The 14,570-nt window shown below is 49.5% G+C and overlaps 2 protein-coding genes across 2 annotated transcripts; one reads left to right on the forward strand and one right to left on the reverse strand.

Annotated features, from left to right (window-relative positions):
- Positions 1-183: 183 nt before the first annotated feature.
- IUM83_07366 (Retrovirus-related Gag-pol Polyprotein) lies at positions 184-513 on the reverse strand (the record flags this gene model as incomplete). The annotated part of the gene is made up of 1 exon (XM_067931654.1): positions 184-513. The coding sequence occupies one exon, from the start codon at positions 511-513 to the stop codon at positions 184-186; it is 330 nt and encodes a 109-aa protein (XP_067799088.1).
- A 1,337-nt stretch (positions 514-1,850) lies between these two features.
- Positions 1,851-11,907, forward strand: IUM83_07367 (uncharacterized protein; the record flags this gene model as incomplete). The annotated part of the gene is made up of 3 exons (XM_067931655.1): positions 1,851-1,908; positions 2,013-2,180; positions 11,075-11,907. 3 exons carry the CDS (start codon positions 1,851-1,853, stop codon positions 11,905-11,907), a joined length of 1,059 nt encoding a protein of 352 aa, XP_067798945.1.
- Positions 11,908-14,570: the final 2,663 nt, after the last annotated feature.

Genomic DNA, 14,570 nt, shown 5'->3' on the forward strand with positions numbered 1-14,570 from the left:
TTCCCGCGTACCCTGCAGGCAGCGTAGAACACGTTTAGCTAGCACGAAGTGATCTTTCGTGTAGCACGTCAAAACCTTGTCCAAAGTTCACACAGCATCGACAATATCTGATCGAGAACAGCTGACCAGATACTGCAGCGAACCCGCAATGCTAGGATAGTCTACACCCGGGTCGATACACACTCACCGGCTCTCTATCCGGATCACCCGGAAGCGGGAAGTTGCCCTGGACTGCGGCGTCGGCACCGCCTTGCGCTTAGTCATCTTAAATCTCTCCAGCAGCTGAGCCACGTACCCACGCTGCGAAATTGACAACATCATACCAGGAACATACCGGATCTCCATTGACAACTGGTTCATATCTCCAAGATCTTTAATGTTAAACTTTCTGCTAAGCTCGTCCATCGCAAGCTTGATGCTCGCGGTTGTCGAAGCGATCACAATGTTATCAACGTAGATAGTCAAGAAGATCGGACTTCCACCCACCCACCGAAAGTAGATATCACCGCCCATCTTCTAGTGCTGAAAGCCACACTATCGCAAGTATTTGTCTAGCGCCTCGTATCAGATGCGCGGAGCAAGTAGTTGAAGGAAACAGAGCACCTGACTAGACTGGCAGCACGTCTGCAGGAAGGTAGCAAGTGTATTGCACGACTTCTTGTGGTTTGTAAGCAAAATGTAGCGTGCCGCAAGTGTTCTAGCTAGTTCTTCGTCGGAGGTCCATTCTGGAACTCCTGTTGGGAGTCCTAGCGCTGCATATAGAGTGCCGTAGTCGCAACCCAAGTGATGGTGAACTCCAGCTTCACCATCATCTTAAATTGTACTGCAAATTGGCAACGCGAAGGCTGGTTTGATTCCCAAGAATCCACCGCACTGTACGTTAATTCACACAAAGCTCATTCTCAAACAAATCATTGCTATGAACTCCAACAGTAATCCGTCGGTCGACAAGACCATCGCGTTTTACGTGCAAGCGTCTTGTTTGATCATTTTCGTTTTTCGATTGTCGATGTTGCGCCACGCTGGTGTGCGTCTGCGCTGGTTGCCGATGAATTGTACTGTCTCGACTACCTCCATTCGGTTCTCGCCACAGATTTTGAAATCGGCGCTGCCGAAGACGATTCGGCCTACGATTACGTTCGACTACCAGGCGGTGCAACTGATCGTCTTCATCTGTCGTGTACGTTATCGTGCCAGCTGTAAGAAGAGCGTTTATGGCGGGAGCGCTGCATTCTCTGCGGGGCGATAATAGCCTTGACACGAGGGCTGAACATCCTCAGTTTTCACGGCACTATATTGTGCTGGCAGTGCCTGGGACGCACCGGCTGACTCCGACGGCAGCTCAAGTGATGAACGCACTACGAGCCGAAGCTTTAGACGAGAAGATCGCTGACGAGGCTCCTCGTTCTAGTATTAGTTCGACTCACAAGAAGTCCAATGGCGACAACAACAACAAGTCTGCCGAGAGTTCTGGCTAGAATAACACTGGAAAAGGGAAGCGGCAGCGTGGCAATTGCAGATATAAATCGAAAGGCCAAAATCAAGATAACAAGACAAATTCTGGTGGTGGTGGCAAGTCTTCTCAAAGTTGCTGGGATTGCGGCGACTTAAACCACATTCTTGCAAACTGTCCTACTGCAAAGCCGAAGGAAGGCTCGCAGGGGCAGAGTCAACCTACTATCAGTGAGTACGAACGATGGTAGAATAAGAAGGGTGGAGATGGTAAGAATAGCATTGATGCGCTTACAGCGCGCAAGGTCAGCGCGACTGCGATTGGTGCTCGCCCCCGCAAGGCTGATATTACGGAGTGGGTGCTTGACACAACTACTGCTGTGCATGCATGCACGGATATGAACTTGCTGATGGACCCTCAGCCTGATCAGCAGCATCTCTTCCTGGATTTTGATGGTAAACCAAAACGAGAGCGATTAATTGGTGATGTGCATATTCTGGTGAATATTGAGATGGCAAACCAGAAGTTTTGACTTTGGTTGGTTATGTTCACACACCAGCCAAACCAGATAATCTGTTGAGCTCTCACTTTCTCGAAGAAGATGACTGGGAAATGAGCTTCACGATCGAGGCTGGAGATTCGATTTGCTGGCCGAGGAAAACCCAATCTGGAACTTCGATTGAAGAAAACGCGCGGACGCTGTCGCTTGCACGCGAGAACCGCCGGTGTACGAGAAGTGCATACTGTTTCGAAAGCCCCTAATAGTGAAAAGAATATGCTTGAGCGGTGACATATGCGTTTCACGCGTCTCAACTACCCTGTATTGTATCGGATGATCTCGCAGGAATCTGCTGTTGATTTTTGGGGACTTGTGTGATGCTGGCGGTGAAGACCTGGTGGAAAGTTGCTGGTCTTGCATTTCTTCGAAGCTGAAGCGAATGTCTTATAAGAAAACGCTTACGAGGCGAGCAACAGAGCCGTATCAGCTGCTGATGTCAGAAATGTGCTATGTGGGTGTGGATGCCTACGACAGCTACCAGCATTTCCAGCTCATACAGATGAGGCGACACGGTGGGTGTGGGGTTCCTGATGAAAGTCAAAGAAGAATCTACTGGTGTGGCGATCTCCCACATGATGTGATTATTGGATCAGAGACACCGCATCGAGGTGTTTGCGTCTGACAAGGTTAAGAATTGGTGAACAAGCCGATGAAAGTTTTTGTCAGGGCGAAGGGAGTAGAATATATTTCTATAGACAAATGCATACAGTCCGGATAAAAACGGCGTTATGGAAAAGATGAATGACATGTTGTTGGCGCGTGAACGTAGTCTGTTGACGACCGCTCAGCTTTCACGTTTGCAGTGGAAGTGGTTAACGTTAGTGCGCCTAGTGGTCTTGATGGAGACACCCCGTTCGCACGACGCTTTGGTGAGAGACCTGACGTTGGGATCATGCGTGTGTGGGGATGTGTGGTACATGAGGTCACTCCAACGGTGCTGCGAGCTAATAAACTTGAGAATTTTGGCAAGCTGGGCCTTTTCTCGGATATTCAAAGAACTCCGAAGGATATCGCAATCGGCGGGGTCGGTTCAATTTCCCAGCTGTGATTCCGCTGGTGTGACTTCCGGTAATGGCGGCGGTCACTCATAACGAATTGACAGCGCCTCCGGCAAAGCGTCAACGTATCGCAAATACGCGTGGAGGTGGACGATCTAGTGTTGTGGTGGAGTGGTCTCCGGTTAGTGTGTGTGTGTGTGTGTGTGTGTGTGGGGGGGGGTCTGTGACTGAACCGTCGAGCTCGACTCCAGCGCGAGTGCCCTTGACGGACGTTCAGCTGTCGCCGTTTGGTGAACCACAGAAAGAGGTCGAATGATTGGAGCATGACCAACTCCATGAAGAATGGTGATACTGGAGAAGCTGCATGTGTGCCTAACCGCCGCTCAATGCCTCTGAGGGAGTTGCCTGCTTCGTTTCAAGCGCAATTGTGAATGACGAGGATGCATAGGAGGAGAAGGCTGATGTGATTGCTTCCGGTGACTCGGTGAGAAGATGCTTAAGTTCAGAGGGAGCTAACTTATCGAGCTATGAAAGTAATGAGGACGATGATGAAGACAAGGATTGGGTACATCATTTCGCCGCTTAACACGCATTTACCACCACAATGTGCGGCTTGCTGACTACGAAATAGACCTCCCCGTGAGTCTATTAATCCAATCAGTAAATGCCATCTTGGAACTGACTTCGATGCATGCTGCTTCGGAAGCCCCCGATACAGAGAAGTGGTTCGCGGCACTCTTTGTTTCGCACGACCTCCCCCAAGTCAAGCTTCTTCCTGTTAAAACGACTCCTTGGTCGGTTGGGTAACGAGGTCGTATGGAAGAGCCCGATACAGGTCAATGACAGGTCAGGTCAATGTAGGTCAAGTCACAGCTGTTGCATCAGATGGTGTACGACTATTGGAATACACATCAATCCGTTAAAAGTACTACAGTACTACTGTACATGTGGAACATGCACTAATGTAACCCCACAAAAGTGTGGAAGTGCACCGACGTACACAAGCTCTATTAGAGGCGAGTCCTAAGAATCAACTCTAAACGCGCCGTCATCCAGCTAGCAAACGCCTCGTTTCCAACAATTTAATCGTTGAAATTGCCATCGTTAGCATGGTTCTGCTGTTTCGTGATTATAGGGTGTTGAAGTGTAGATGTAGCACTTTAGAAATGGTACCCCGGTGCGAATATTGCTCGGTTAGCTTCTGCGTCTCGCTAGCTATGCATGTTCACACTAATACAACAATTCTATCAGAGCCGATTCGTAATATATGAGTGTAAAATTTCCGGCAGTGGCATAATGCTGCTGTTTCGTGATTATAGGGTGTTGAAGTGTAGATGTAGCACTTTAGAAATGGCACCCCGGTGCGAATATTGCTCGGTTGGCTTCTGCGTCTCGCTAGCTATGCATGTTCACACTAATACAACAATTCTATCAGAGCCGATTCGTAATATATGAGTGTAAAGTTTCCGGCAGTGGCATAATTCTGCTGTTTCGTGATTATAGGGTGTTGAAGTGTAGATGTAGCACTTTAGAAATGGCACCCCGGTGCGAATATTGCTCGGTTGGCTTCTTTTTTTCTATAGGTCTGTATTTACGCTCTAATACTACAATTGTATCGGAGCTGATCTCCAAATGGAAAAACTAAAATTTTGTATATCTCATATTGGATATGAAACGGACACTAGCTTAAGAGGCGCTAGAGTGCATTTGTGGTTATGCACAATAGCAACAGATGGAGCTGCGCTCCCGTAGGAATCATGGGGTAGCCCGGCGTACCGGAGAAAATGGAAGGAGGGCGCGGCGCCGATCACCTGCCCGACCTCAAAATCGGAGAAACCGGCGGGTGGATTCAGGTAATGTGAATTGAGTTGAAGTGCCAATGTTTTCATAGCTCACATTCGCCGTGTGTGTTGATGTCGTGGATCTAGCGCAAGCACAAGATGGAGGCCCGTTACAGAGTGATATTGCTGTTAGGGCGAATGTCTCCGAAAATCAAGTGAATACAACTAGGAGTTTGGCTTGCACGATGCACTTTATCTTGAACCCCCTCCCGTTAGAGATTTCTCAGACAAATGGAAATTTGGACCCGCACGCGCAGTCCGTATCGAGTACTCACTCGAATTTTGACGAGGACTTTGAATTCAGATTCGATGAAGGTGATGAGGAATTACGTGCTATGAATCCTCCAAACATAATTACGGATTTGACGGCCCATTTTGCTCAGCGACCGGATACAGCCAACTCTGACAGCAACAGGCGAACTGGACGGACAAATGTGTGGGTTGGCGGATACAAATACACGATATCGAACAAGAATCGAAACAAAATATTCTTGCGCTGTAGTCATTACCGGGGTCGTCATGGTTGCAAGGGAAAATGTCAGTGTGTGGTTAGTGTGGAGCGGTACATTAACTTCGAGCCGCACACATGTGGTCGTGGTGCACTCCCAGATGGAAATGAATCTTCACCTCCTAACACAGATGTTGACGTATCTGAAGAAATGAAGCGGTACGTTGACCATCTGGCTGTGACTTCTACCGCAACCCGGAACGCAATCTGGGACGCAGTGCGAGCTAAGTTTTACGGAATTGCAGATACGAACGTATCTTTTACCGGTTTGCGTGGGGAAGAGGTCTTGCGCCGAGTAAACCGTGCACGTACCGAAGAGTTTGGCGGGTCGGTCTACGGTCAAATTGAGACTTCACCGTGGTGTCAAGTTCTGGACGACTCGGGAACAGCTACTGAAACAAACTTCATGATGTTCCACTACTCGTACTACGACAAGCAAAGCAAAAACCGTGAGCGGTTGTTGGGTTGGGGCCATCCCTCACTATTGAACATGCTTAAGCAGAAGAAGACAAACGTGTTTGTAGATGGTACGTTTCGAACAGTTCCCCCAAAGTTTAAACAGTGCGTGATTTTTTCGACGTATGATCGTCCCACGAAGGCATACTTCCCGGCTGCTTTCGTTTTGTGTACATCCAAGAAATATGCGATGTATTTTCACGCAATGAGATTGGTGTTGGACGAGACTGACTACGCTATGGATCCGGAATTCATCTACTGTGATTTTGAAGCGGGATTGATTCGGGCGATCCGGGATCATTTCCCTGACACAAACATTGTTGGCTGCTTGTTTCACTTTAAACAGGCTTGCAGACGCAAAATGAAATCGTATGGCATTTCGGATCGTGAATGCAAGATCGCCACGAGAGCTGGCGTGCTGGATATGCTCACCGTGATTAAGCAGGAACAGGTCAAACCCAAGGGTATTGCGTGGGTTAAATCTACTATTGCCCGAGAATGTGCGGCGGGGGGTATTTCTCTTTCATCTTCTCCATGGGCAAAATTCTGGAGATACTTTGAAAAACCCTGGATAGAAAGATTTCCACCAGTTCTCTGGAATATCGAGCCGATTCGCCGGGACGCGGTGAGCCGTACAAACAACCCTTTAGAGAGATTCAATCGTTAAATGAATGCAGCATTTCCAGTACCGCATCCTAACTTGCCCGATTTCGTAGTTGGATTGGAGAAACTTGCGAGACGTTACGCACATTTGAAGTATGACATCGACATCGGAAGAGCTTTAGCCCCCAAGCGACTTCCGATTCATCTGCCAACACCGGTGGTGCTCCCTGATACAACTCCAAATGCAGATGTTGAGATTATTTCTGCAGCTGATCCTTACGAAGACTCAAGCGATGAGGAAGGTGACCACACTATTCGAGCAGATCCCAGGAACGTCATATGGCGGCGTCTACAACGCGTGACGACTGGTGATTTAAGACACATCCAGAATCTTCAAGGATACTATGACGAGATTGGAGATAGTTAAGATCACCAGCGCTGGTGATCGATTCCAAGTTGAGGTGGATATATTTCTCATAGGTAGATTTGCCGCATAATCCTACCGTAAATGCATGAATATATTTCTTATCTTACACATTCGACGATGCGGGAAAACTTCCAAAGAAGCGGTGGTTTGGCAGTAGTACAGGCGGATCTGGGTCCTCCACTGACGATTCATCGCGCAGGTGTTGGCGCATGTCCTCGAGACTCTCCTGGTAGTTCCTCTTTGCTTGCATGATTCTGGCGGAAGCAAACTCAGGAGAAGGAGCGTCGCTGCTGTAATCTGGATCCGGTGATGACGTCGCAGCCGACAGAGCTCCAGCAAGAACGTCAGAAACTCTTGTACACACGGCTTTGAAAACGGCTTCGGGGGCCTGGCAGTTATCCTTCGCGCGAGCAAGCAGGATGCCGTTTTGAACGCCCGAAGCTAGAGAAGTGATCACCCCGGTCATGTTTCCGCGATTGTATGCCGTATCTACTCGCAGATTCTCTTCCTCACAAACTACTTGATGGTAGGTTGACCGATGTTTCTTCAAAAGCTGCATATTTTGCTTGAGCACTTTGCTTCCTTGAGGCTCTGGATCGACATTGGTCTGTCGTATAGGTAAATTCCGTGTACTGGTGTCTGCCCGAGACGGTTGATGGCTCTCTTCTTGATTTGCGGATTCAATACGAGCAGCCCCTTCTGTTGTTTTTCCTCGATTTCCTGTCATCTTGAATTCCGTTGGACTCTCCTTTGAAATCATGATCCGGATGAGCTGCGAACCAACGCTTTTTTAGCAGCTTTCGAAAGCTTCAGCCATGCTTCTCGTAGTCGTTGACCACCACGACCACGAAGCCACTTGGAGTCTTGAATACGTTTTTGGTCAGAGTCAAAGAGCTTTCTTTTCTTGGCATAGGCACGGGCATACGCGTTGCCCTTCGTTTCAGCATAAACCCAGACCGCTAGGTGGACCTTCATCCGAATGATGTGGCGAAAGATGCAAATTGAACCCAAAAAAGGCTGAATCGACAGGGGTAATCCCGGGCCGCTATTATTATACAATAACATCGAGGTCAGACACTTCCGAGGATACTTATCTCGGAATAAGAGTATTATTGACTAGCGCGAATCTGTAGTAACGTTATCAGCAAACACAAAAGCTAACCGAGCAATATTCGCACCGGGGTGCCATTTCTAAAGTGCTACATCTACACTTCAACACCCTATAATCACGAAACAGCAGAATTATGCCACTGCCGGAAACTTTACACTCATATATTACGAATCGGCTCTGATAGAATTGTTGTATTAGTGTGAACATTCTTATTATATACAGCAGAGCCCTATCATAGCAATATTTTCAAATGCATATCTGTTGGAATATCTTGTCGAACTGATATGACACTTCTGTGAGCATTCAAATCACAAAGATCATCAGGATTATTTAGTAACATTTAAAATATTTATTTTTTAATAAATGTGCTAGCATGAGCAATACTTAGCCTGCGCTTTTTCGATCTCTGTCCGGCGTGTGCGCCATCAGTGCTCTTCTTCGCAAATTCTGGATTCTTGGCCATCACGTCTTCAGTAAAAGCCTTTACTTCATTCCTTAACATTCGTGAATTAAAGGCTCGTCCATCCATCGCGCAATAGGCCCCCAGCACTTGAGTCCATGAAGTGTCCGAATTTTTACGAGTACCCGTGTTCACCTGAGTGGCGTATAGATAGGAAAATAATTTATCCTCTCGAAGAATAAATAAAAATCCGTCTATGATACCCCATTGCTTCGTGGGGGGTGTCCCATGTGCGTAGCCAAGACTTACAGAATGGTACACTAATGGACCGACATAAACCACATCTCCAGGACGCTGGACGATGATCACTGTGTTTGGATCTGAAGCCATTCTGTTGAAAGCCTCGTTATCACATTCAACGAAATTTTTTTCGCACTTTTAAAGTCCTTGAAAGCAATCCATATTTTAAATGTGTGTTGTAGAGAGGGTGGTATGTAGGCCAAAACTCGTCCAGCATCCATGTGCCCAGGACTCTCCCTATTACCAGCTTGTAGCCAACACTCTCTAGCAAAACAATATCCTTGGTTTAATTCCAAGCGAAATGCGTCTTTGTATGCACCGATGTGCCACGTACACTGATCGGGTGGCGCGCTTTGCACCCGCCGTCTGGTGACCATAGCGCGCTGGTGAATTAAAGTCGGTACGTCATCGGTGCCCAAGGCTTCGTAAAGATGAGCAGGTGTCTTAGGAATTGGCGTATGTTTTTCCGAAAGGACAATCTTGTGATGAGCATCACGAAATACCAGTAATGGAATTTTGGTTGAGTTTAGTGTCGATAGGGTGAATTCGTTGTCGCAATAAAAGCCAATGGAGTCGTCAAGTTTAGCTGCAATAAGCTCACGGTTGTAGTTGACACTACCAAGTTCTCCATCCAAAACAATTTGCTTTAATGTATGTAAATCATCCAACGACAACATTTGTTTGCGGACAAGCTAGACAAATCTGCATAGTGATATATTAAAATGAGCAAAAACAAAATTCTTTGCCTCGCGTTATATTTCGTACCTTGCACAAGCTGTACAGCTAGGTAGAAAACGAGGCGGCTCTGGGAACCACTGCCACGGTGGCACACTCACGTGAGTCCGACCAAATGCGTGTGTTCGTTCTATTTGTGCTTCAACATTTATTACACACTAAACAAATGTCTTTTTTTGGCTGACATATGATGTGTATGTGTAGAGGCCCAACCAAATGTCTATTGACCTAACCAACCAAATGTCTATTGACCTATCTAGACCTGACCTGGCATTGACCTCTTTCGGAGGCTATCGGTCGTATTTTTCCCCTGAGATACGAACTTACTTGCGTCGTAGCCCACGGCACTTCACCTACTCTACGTGCGAGATGGACGTGATCATCGGGAACCACAGACGCGAAAATTGGAACGAAGCATTTCGATGTCTTCTCTTCCGAGTCATTTTGGGGTGCGTCGGTTTGCTATGACGCTCCTTGAGCGAATCTCACGACACGATGTAGGTGAGAGAACCACTAAAGCATTCTGTAAAGTGGGTCCCGGCTGTTTTAAGCTTACAGACTCTGCAGCAATCGCCACACGCATCCGGTACCGTCATCAAAGAACTCGGGTTAGTTCATTTAGATCTCGCAATCGATCGAGTCATTGAGAAACGCAGCTACGAAATCAATGTGACGACAGTCTAACCTGTAATGTAGCGCCAGCACTAGAGCTAGCCTCACGCACTCAGCACACACAACAGGGGCGTACGTTTCATAAAAAACTCAAACCATACTTCGCTTGGCACCCCTTAAGCGTAATCCGCGCGAGGTGTTATTCAACTTTTCTTCTCACATTACGTTTCCGAACAGATACCCACTTGCTGTTAAAATGTTAGCATCTGCTGATCATTCCACCAGCTTCCACGTTTTTTTGCGCAGCAGCTCCGCAAACTTAGTGTTCAGCGCCTCCCCCGCAGTTCAGGCTTCTAGAAGCGTCCACAGCCGCCCTACGTCTGCCGTATGTATTTTAACCTGGCTTCACTATACCTACCGTAAAGGTGAGTCATTCCTATATCTACCTCCTATTGACTACTATTTCTACCAATCCGATACACTCACCCCTTCTCTGGCTTGCGCGTCCCTTCAGACTTGTCATTCCCGAAAAAGAGCGAGAGCCGCGAGGTGTCCCGCTGCTGCCTCAGGGATTCGTCCGACTTCTCGTCCCCCACGCTGCGGCCTGGGTGGCGGAGGCTTGGGTAGGTCTCTGATGGTGACGGTGGTGCCTCCCGTGACTGCTCCTGTTACCGGCATGTCGCCGCTTGCTCCTGCTCGGTCCGCGTCGCCTCCGGCGACGCCCTTGCCTGACGCTTTGGCCGCGCTGCTTGCCTCGCCTCTGGCGACGGCAAATCTCGACGCCTCGCTTGGTGCTGCTTCGTCGGCAGCACCCGCTGACTCCTTGGGCGTCTCTCCGGCTGCGCCAACCGTGCAACCTGCTAGTCCTGTCCGTGCCCCCAGTGATCTCGAGTCCGAGTTCGGTGAAGAAGACGAGCGGATGTGGGAAGCGATCGTCCGCGACAGTCAACAGCCTGACTTCGCTGTTTCAAGCCCGGCTTCCATCAAGCCCGGCTTCCTCGCCTCTAGCGTCTCCTCAAGCGTCGCCTGCGATTCCTAGTGGTGCTGTTGCTGTGGTTCCTGCTGCTTCAGATGGCCTCTCTCCGGTATCGCGCCTCCAGGAGTTGATTTTCGAACTTGAGGTTGAAGGATGGAGCGGTGACGAGACGACGGCTGCTGCTACGGGTGAAGACGGCTCGACTTCCACCGCTGAACCTGTGGCTGACGATCAGACTTCTCCAAAGGCTGGTATGGGTCTCTTCGATGACAGCGATGATGAAGAATACAGACCGACGAAACAACGCTCGCGTTTGCGTCGTGGTGACGAGACGTCTAGCTGGAATCCACCGCTCCCTCCAGCGCCCGACCGACATCCGTCGAGTAATCAGAAGAATCACTACGATCCGACGGCGCCGTGGGACTACAGCAAGATCGTCGACATCGTGCGCTTGCTTGATTCTCATGGAGATCCTCTGCATCGCTGTTACTTGGTTCAGTGGAAGGGTCGTCCACTGCAGTTGAGCTGGGTTTGGATGGAGCAACTCGATAAGCCGTGGCTGCGTCGCATGATGGATCTAGTTGGTACTTGGAAACGTGAGGGATCGTCGAAGCCCCTCATGCGTTGGGCCAAAGAGCGTGACGAAGCGTCTGAAGCTGGAACTTGTTTCATGGACGCCTTCCGGTCTGCGCTGTACTATCTCGGTCTGCCGGACTTGGTTACCATGGCAATGTGGGATGCATTCGAAGACACGCGTCTCTCATCTATCCAGTTTGGTGTGTCGCGTGAGGATGTGACGGAGTTCTTCAAGCTACTTCAGCGGCAAAGTGTGCCTTTGAACTACGACCACCTTCTCCAAAATGTTCTCTTAAGCTCGAGCGACAAATGTCGCAACGCTCTGATCTTCCAGCTGGTGTTTACATGGTGAGCGCGGGTCAGGATGGCCTTGGGCACTGCTTCGTTCTGGTGAAACGTCGTCCTGATAGCCGCGTCATTGCTCTCGATATCTTCAAAGTTGGTAAAGACCCACCGATGAACGTGCTTCCTCTGAGAGACCAGCTATGGATTCAGCACGTGAAGTGGATGACTCGAGTGGAGTTGAAGCCTGGATACAAGTGTCGTCACGGCAAGCGCAAGTCGAAGACGCAGCGAAAGCGGGAGAAGCGCATGACGCAACAGGAGCAACAACAGTACGGGATGTAGTACGGGAATACATGTAGGCCTTTGAACCCCCCTTCAATTGCTCGCGCTTCACCGTTTTCGGCGTTTCTTTCGCCGTGCTGCTTCAAACTCGGCGATGAGATCAGGGACTTGCGACAAGTTCTCAATTGGTTCCCAGGTTTCTTTCTCCTCGCCCACTCACCCACTCCACAAGATATTGTGTAACGGGGTTACACGTACAAGTGGCTACAAGCCACTTGTGAATTTAACAGATAGGATATCTGTTAAAAGTTTTAGATACTTCCTCACCTTGGTGTAAGTCACACCAATGGATACATTGAAGTGGACCACCACAATGAGTGGTCCACACCTACCCAAAGATCCTATTGGTAGAAAGCAGCATCTTTCTACCAATTAGAGACGTGCATATCAGCGGGGCTCTGACAGCCAGCCGCTGTCAACCCCTTTCATAGATGATAAACATTTTTAGCAGATTTAGGAGGAAGATCAATTTACAAACAATACAGTTCTCATTTTACCTATTCTAAGTCACTTGGAGTCTTATCGGAATTAAACTATATTTGTGTATTCAAATATAATTAACCTAAGTAATTACTAAGTACTTACGCTTCCTCGTACACGTAGCGCAACGTGTAAGCAAAAGTAGTGAGTCAAGTTAGACCTACTACATCTGGTAGCACTTTGAAGTCCGTCCAACGACCGACTGCTTGACGTTCGTACGAGGTGTTTGAACGCGGAGCCGAGAACCACATGAGCACGGAGGTGCCCATGGAGAGCTCCAACACGCCTGCAACGCATGTTGCACGCGCTGACTGCCCCCACCTGTCTGACCCAGAGTGGGAAGCCCTCCAACGACTGTCAACAGTCATTGGAGAAGCGGCGATAGCTACGATGCTGCGTACGCTATCGCCGACGGAGCAACATGGTGCTGCTCTAGGATTCATCATGAAGGAGCAGCGTGATGCTGCTTCCTCAGTGACGGCGTCGTCAGGGACGACACCGCGTGCTCAATCATTAAAATTGAGCGTGAGAAATTACGTGGGAAGAGAGGGCGAGCCTCTCCTCCGATGGCTTGTCGAGCTCGACACAGCCATAGCGGCTCGACGCATCGTCGACCCGCTGTCGAAGGTCGCGTTCGCCATGTCCTGCCTTGGCGGACGCGCAAGGAGTTGGGCGTATGGACGCCGACTCTCTGATCCTACGTGCTTCAGCACGTACGAAGTGTTCAAAAAGGAGCTCAGACAAGCGTTTGAGCCCCCCGCAAAACGAGTTCCGGTCGAGGGAGGAGTTCCTCGACCTTCAGCAGGGTAAGCATGACGTCCATGCTTACGCGCAGCGCGCACGATACTTGGTCTCAAATATCGTGACCAATCCAATTGACGAGGCGATTAAGGTCGTCACGTTCATGAAGGGATTTAGAGATGGGCCCGTGAAGACCTATCTCTTCCGAGAGTACCCGAGTACTCTCGAAGCTGCAATCACCCTTGCCATGCAAGAAGAGTTTAGCCTGCGGCAGGCTAAACTACACACAAATATACCGAGGCCGCAACCGCGCCCGGTAGCGAGGACGGGAGGTCCAGAACCAATGGACCTCTCGAACGCAACAACTGCTGGCTACCAGCAACAGGGAGGCAACGTGCGATGCTTCCGTTGCGGAAGGATCGGTCACTTTGCAATGGAGTGCACAGCTCCCGTGCCCCCTGGAGGTGGCCGTCGTGGTGATGCTAGGCATCGCCGCGGACCAACAAAAAACGCGAACATCCAGTAGGCGCGGGGCGCCCTACTGGTAATGCAGTCACGCGTGCCGACATCGGGCACGCGACACTGAGGACTGCAGCCCCCAGTGAGACTAGCTCTCGCTGCAAGAAACAAGATGACAGGCCGAACCTAGTCATCTTGAAGGTTTACTCAAAGAGAGCGAGTGACTCTCTTCGAGCTTTGGTAGATTCAGGCGCGTCGAACAACTTTGTTCGACTACGAAGCCTGCCGAGACTTGACTTTGAGGAGGTAAATGTACCTCGAAGTCTTCTGGAGGTACAACTGGCAACAGGTGCCATCGTGAAGACTGAGAAGCGCGTCTTGAACGTGCGCTTCTCGTACAAACAACGAATGTTTGTCGAACACTTTATCGTCCTGGACCTGGACGATAAGTTCGACGTGGTAATGGGCATGCCGTAGCTTGCACGGCATGATCCGGTGATAGACTGGAAGAAGCGCACGTTCGTGCGCTTCGGCCGCGACAGCGGAACAGAGAGCGATGGCCCTGTTACCGCAGCGCACGCACCAGAAGGTGCGCGCGGCTCACCAGTCGAGACAGCGCTTTATGCTGCTGTCCCGGAGTGCCCAAGAAGTGCTCGAGGGCGCGCACAAGTGAGACCAACGTCGGCAATGCTGCCGACGTCGGAAGAA

Source organism: Phytophthora cinnamomi (genome assembly GCF_018691715.1).
Source record: "Phytophthora cinnamomi strain GKB4 chromosome Unknown Contig6, whole genome shotgun sequence".
Lineage (NCBI taxonomy): Eukaryota > Oomycota > Peronosporomycetes > Peronosporales > Peronosporaceae > Phytophthora > Phytophthora cinnamomi.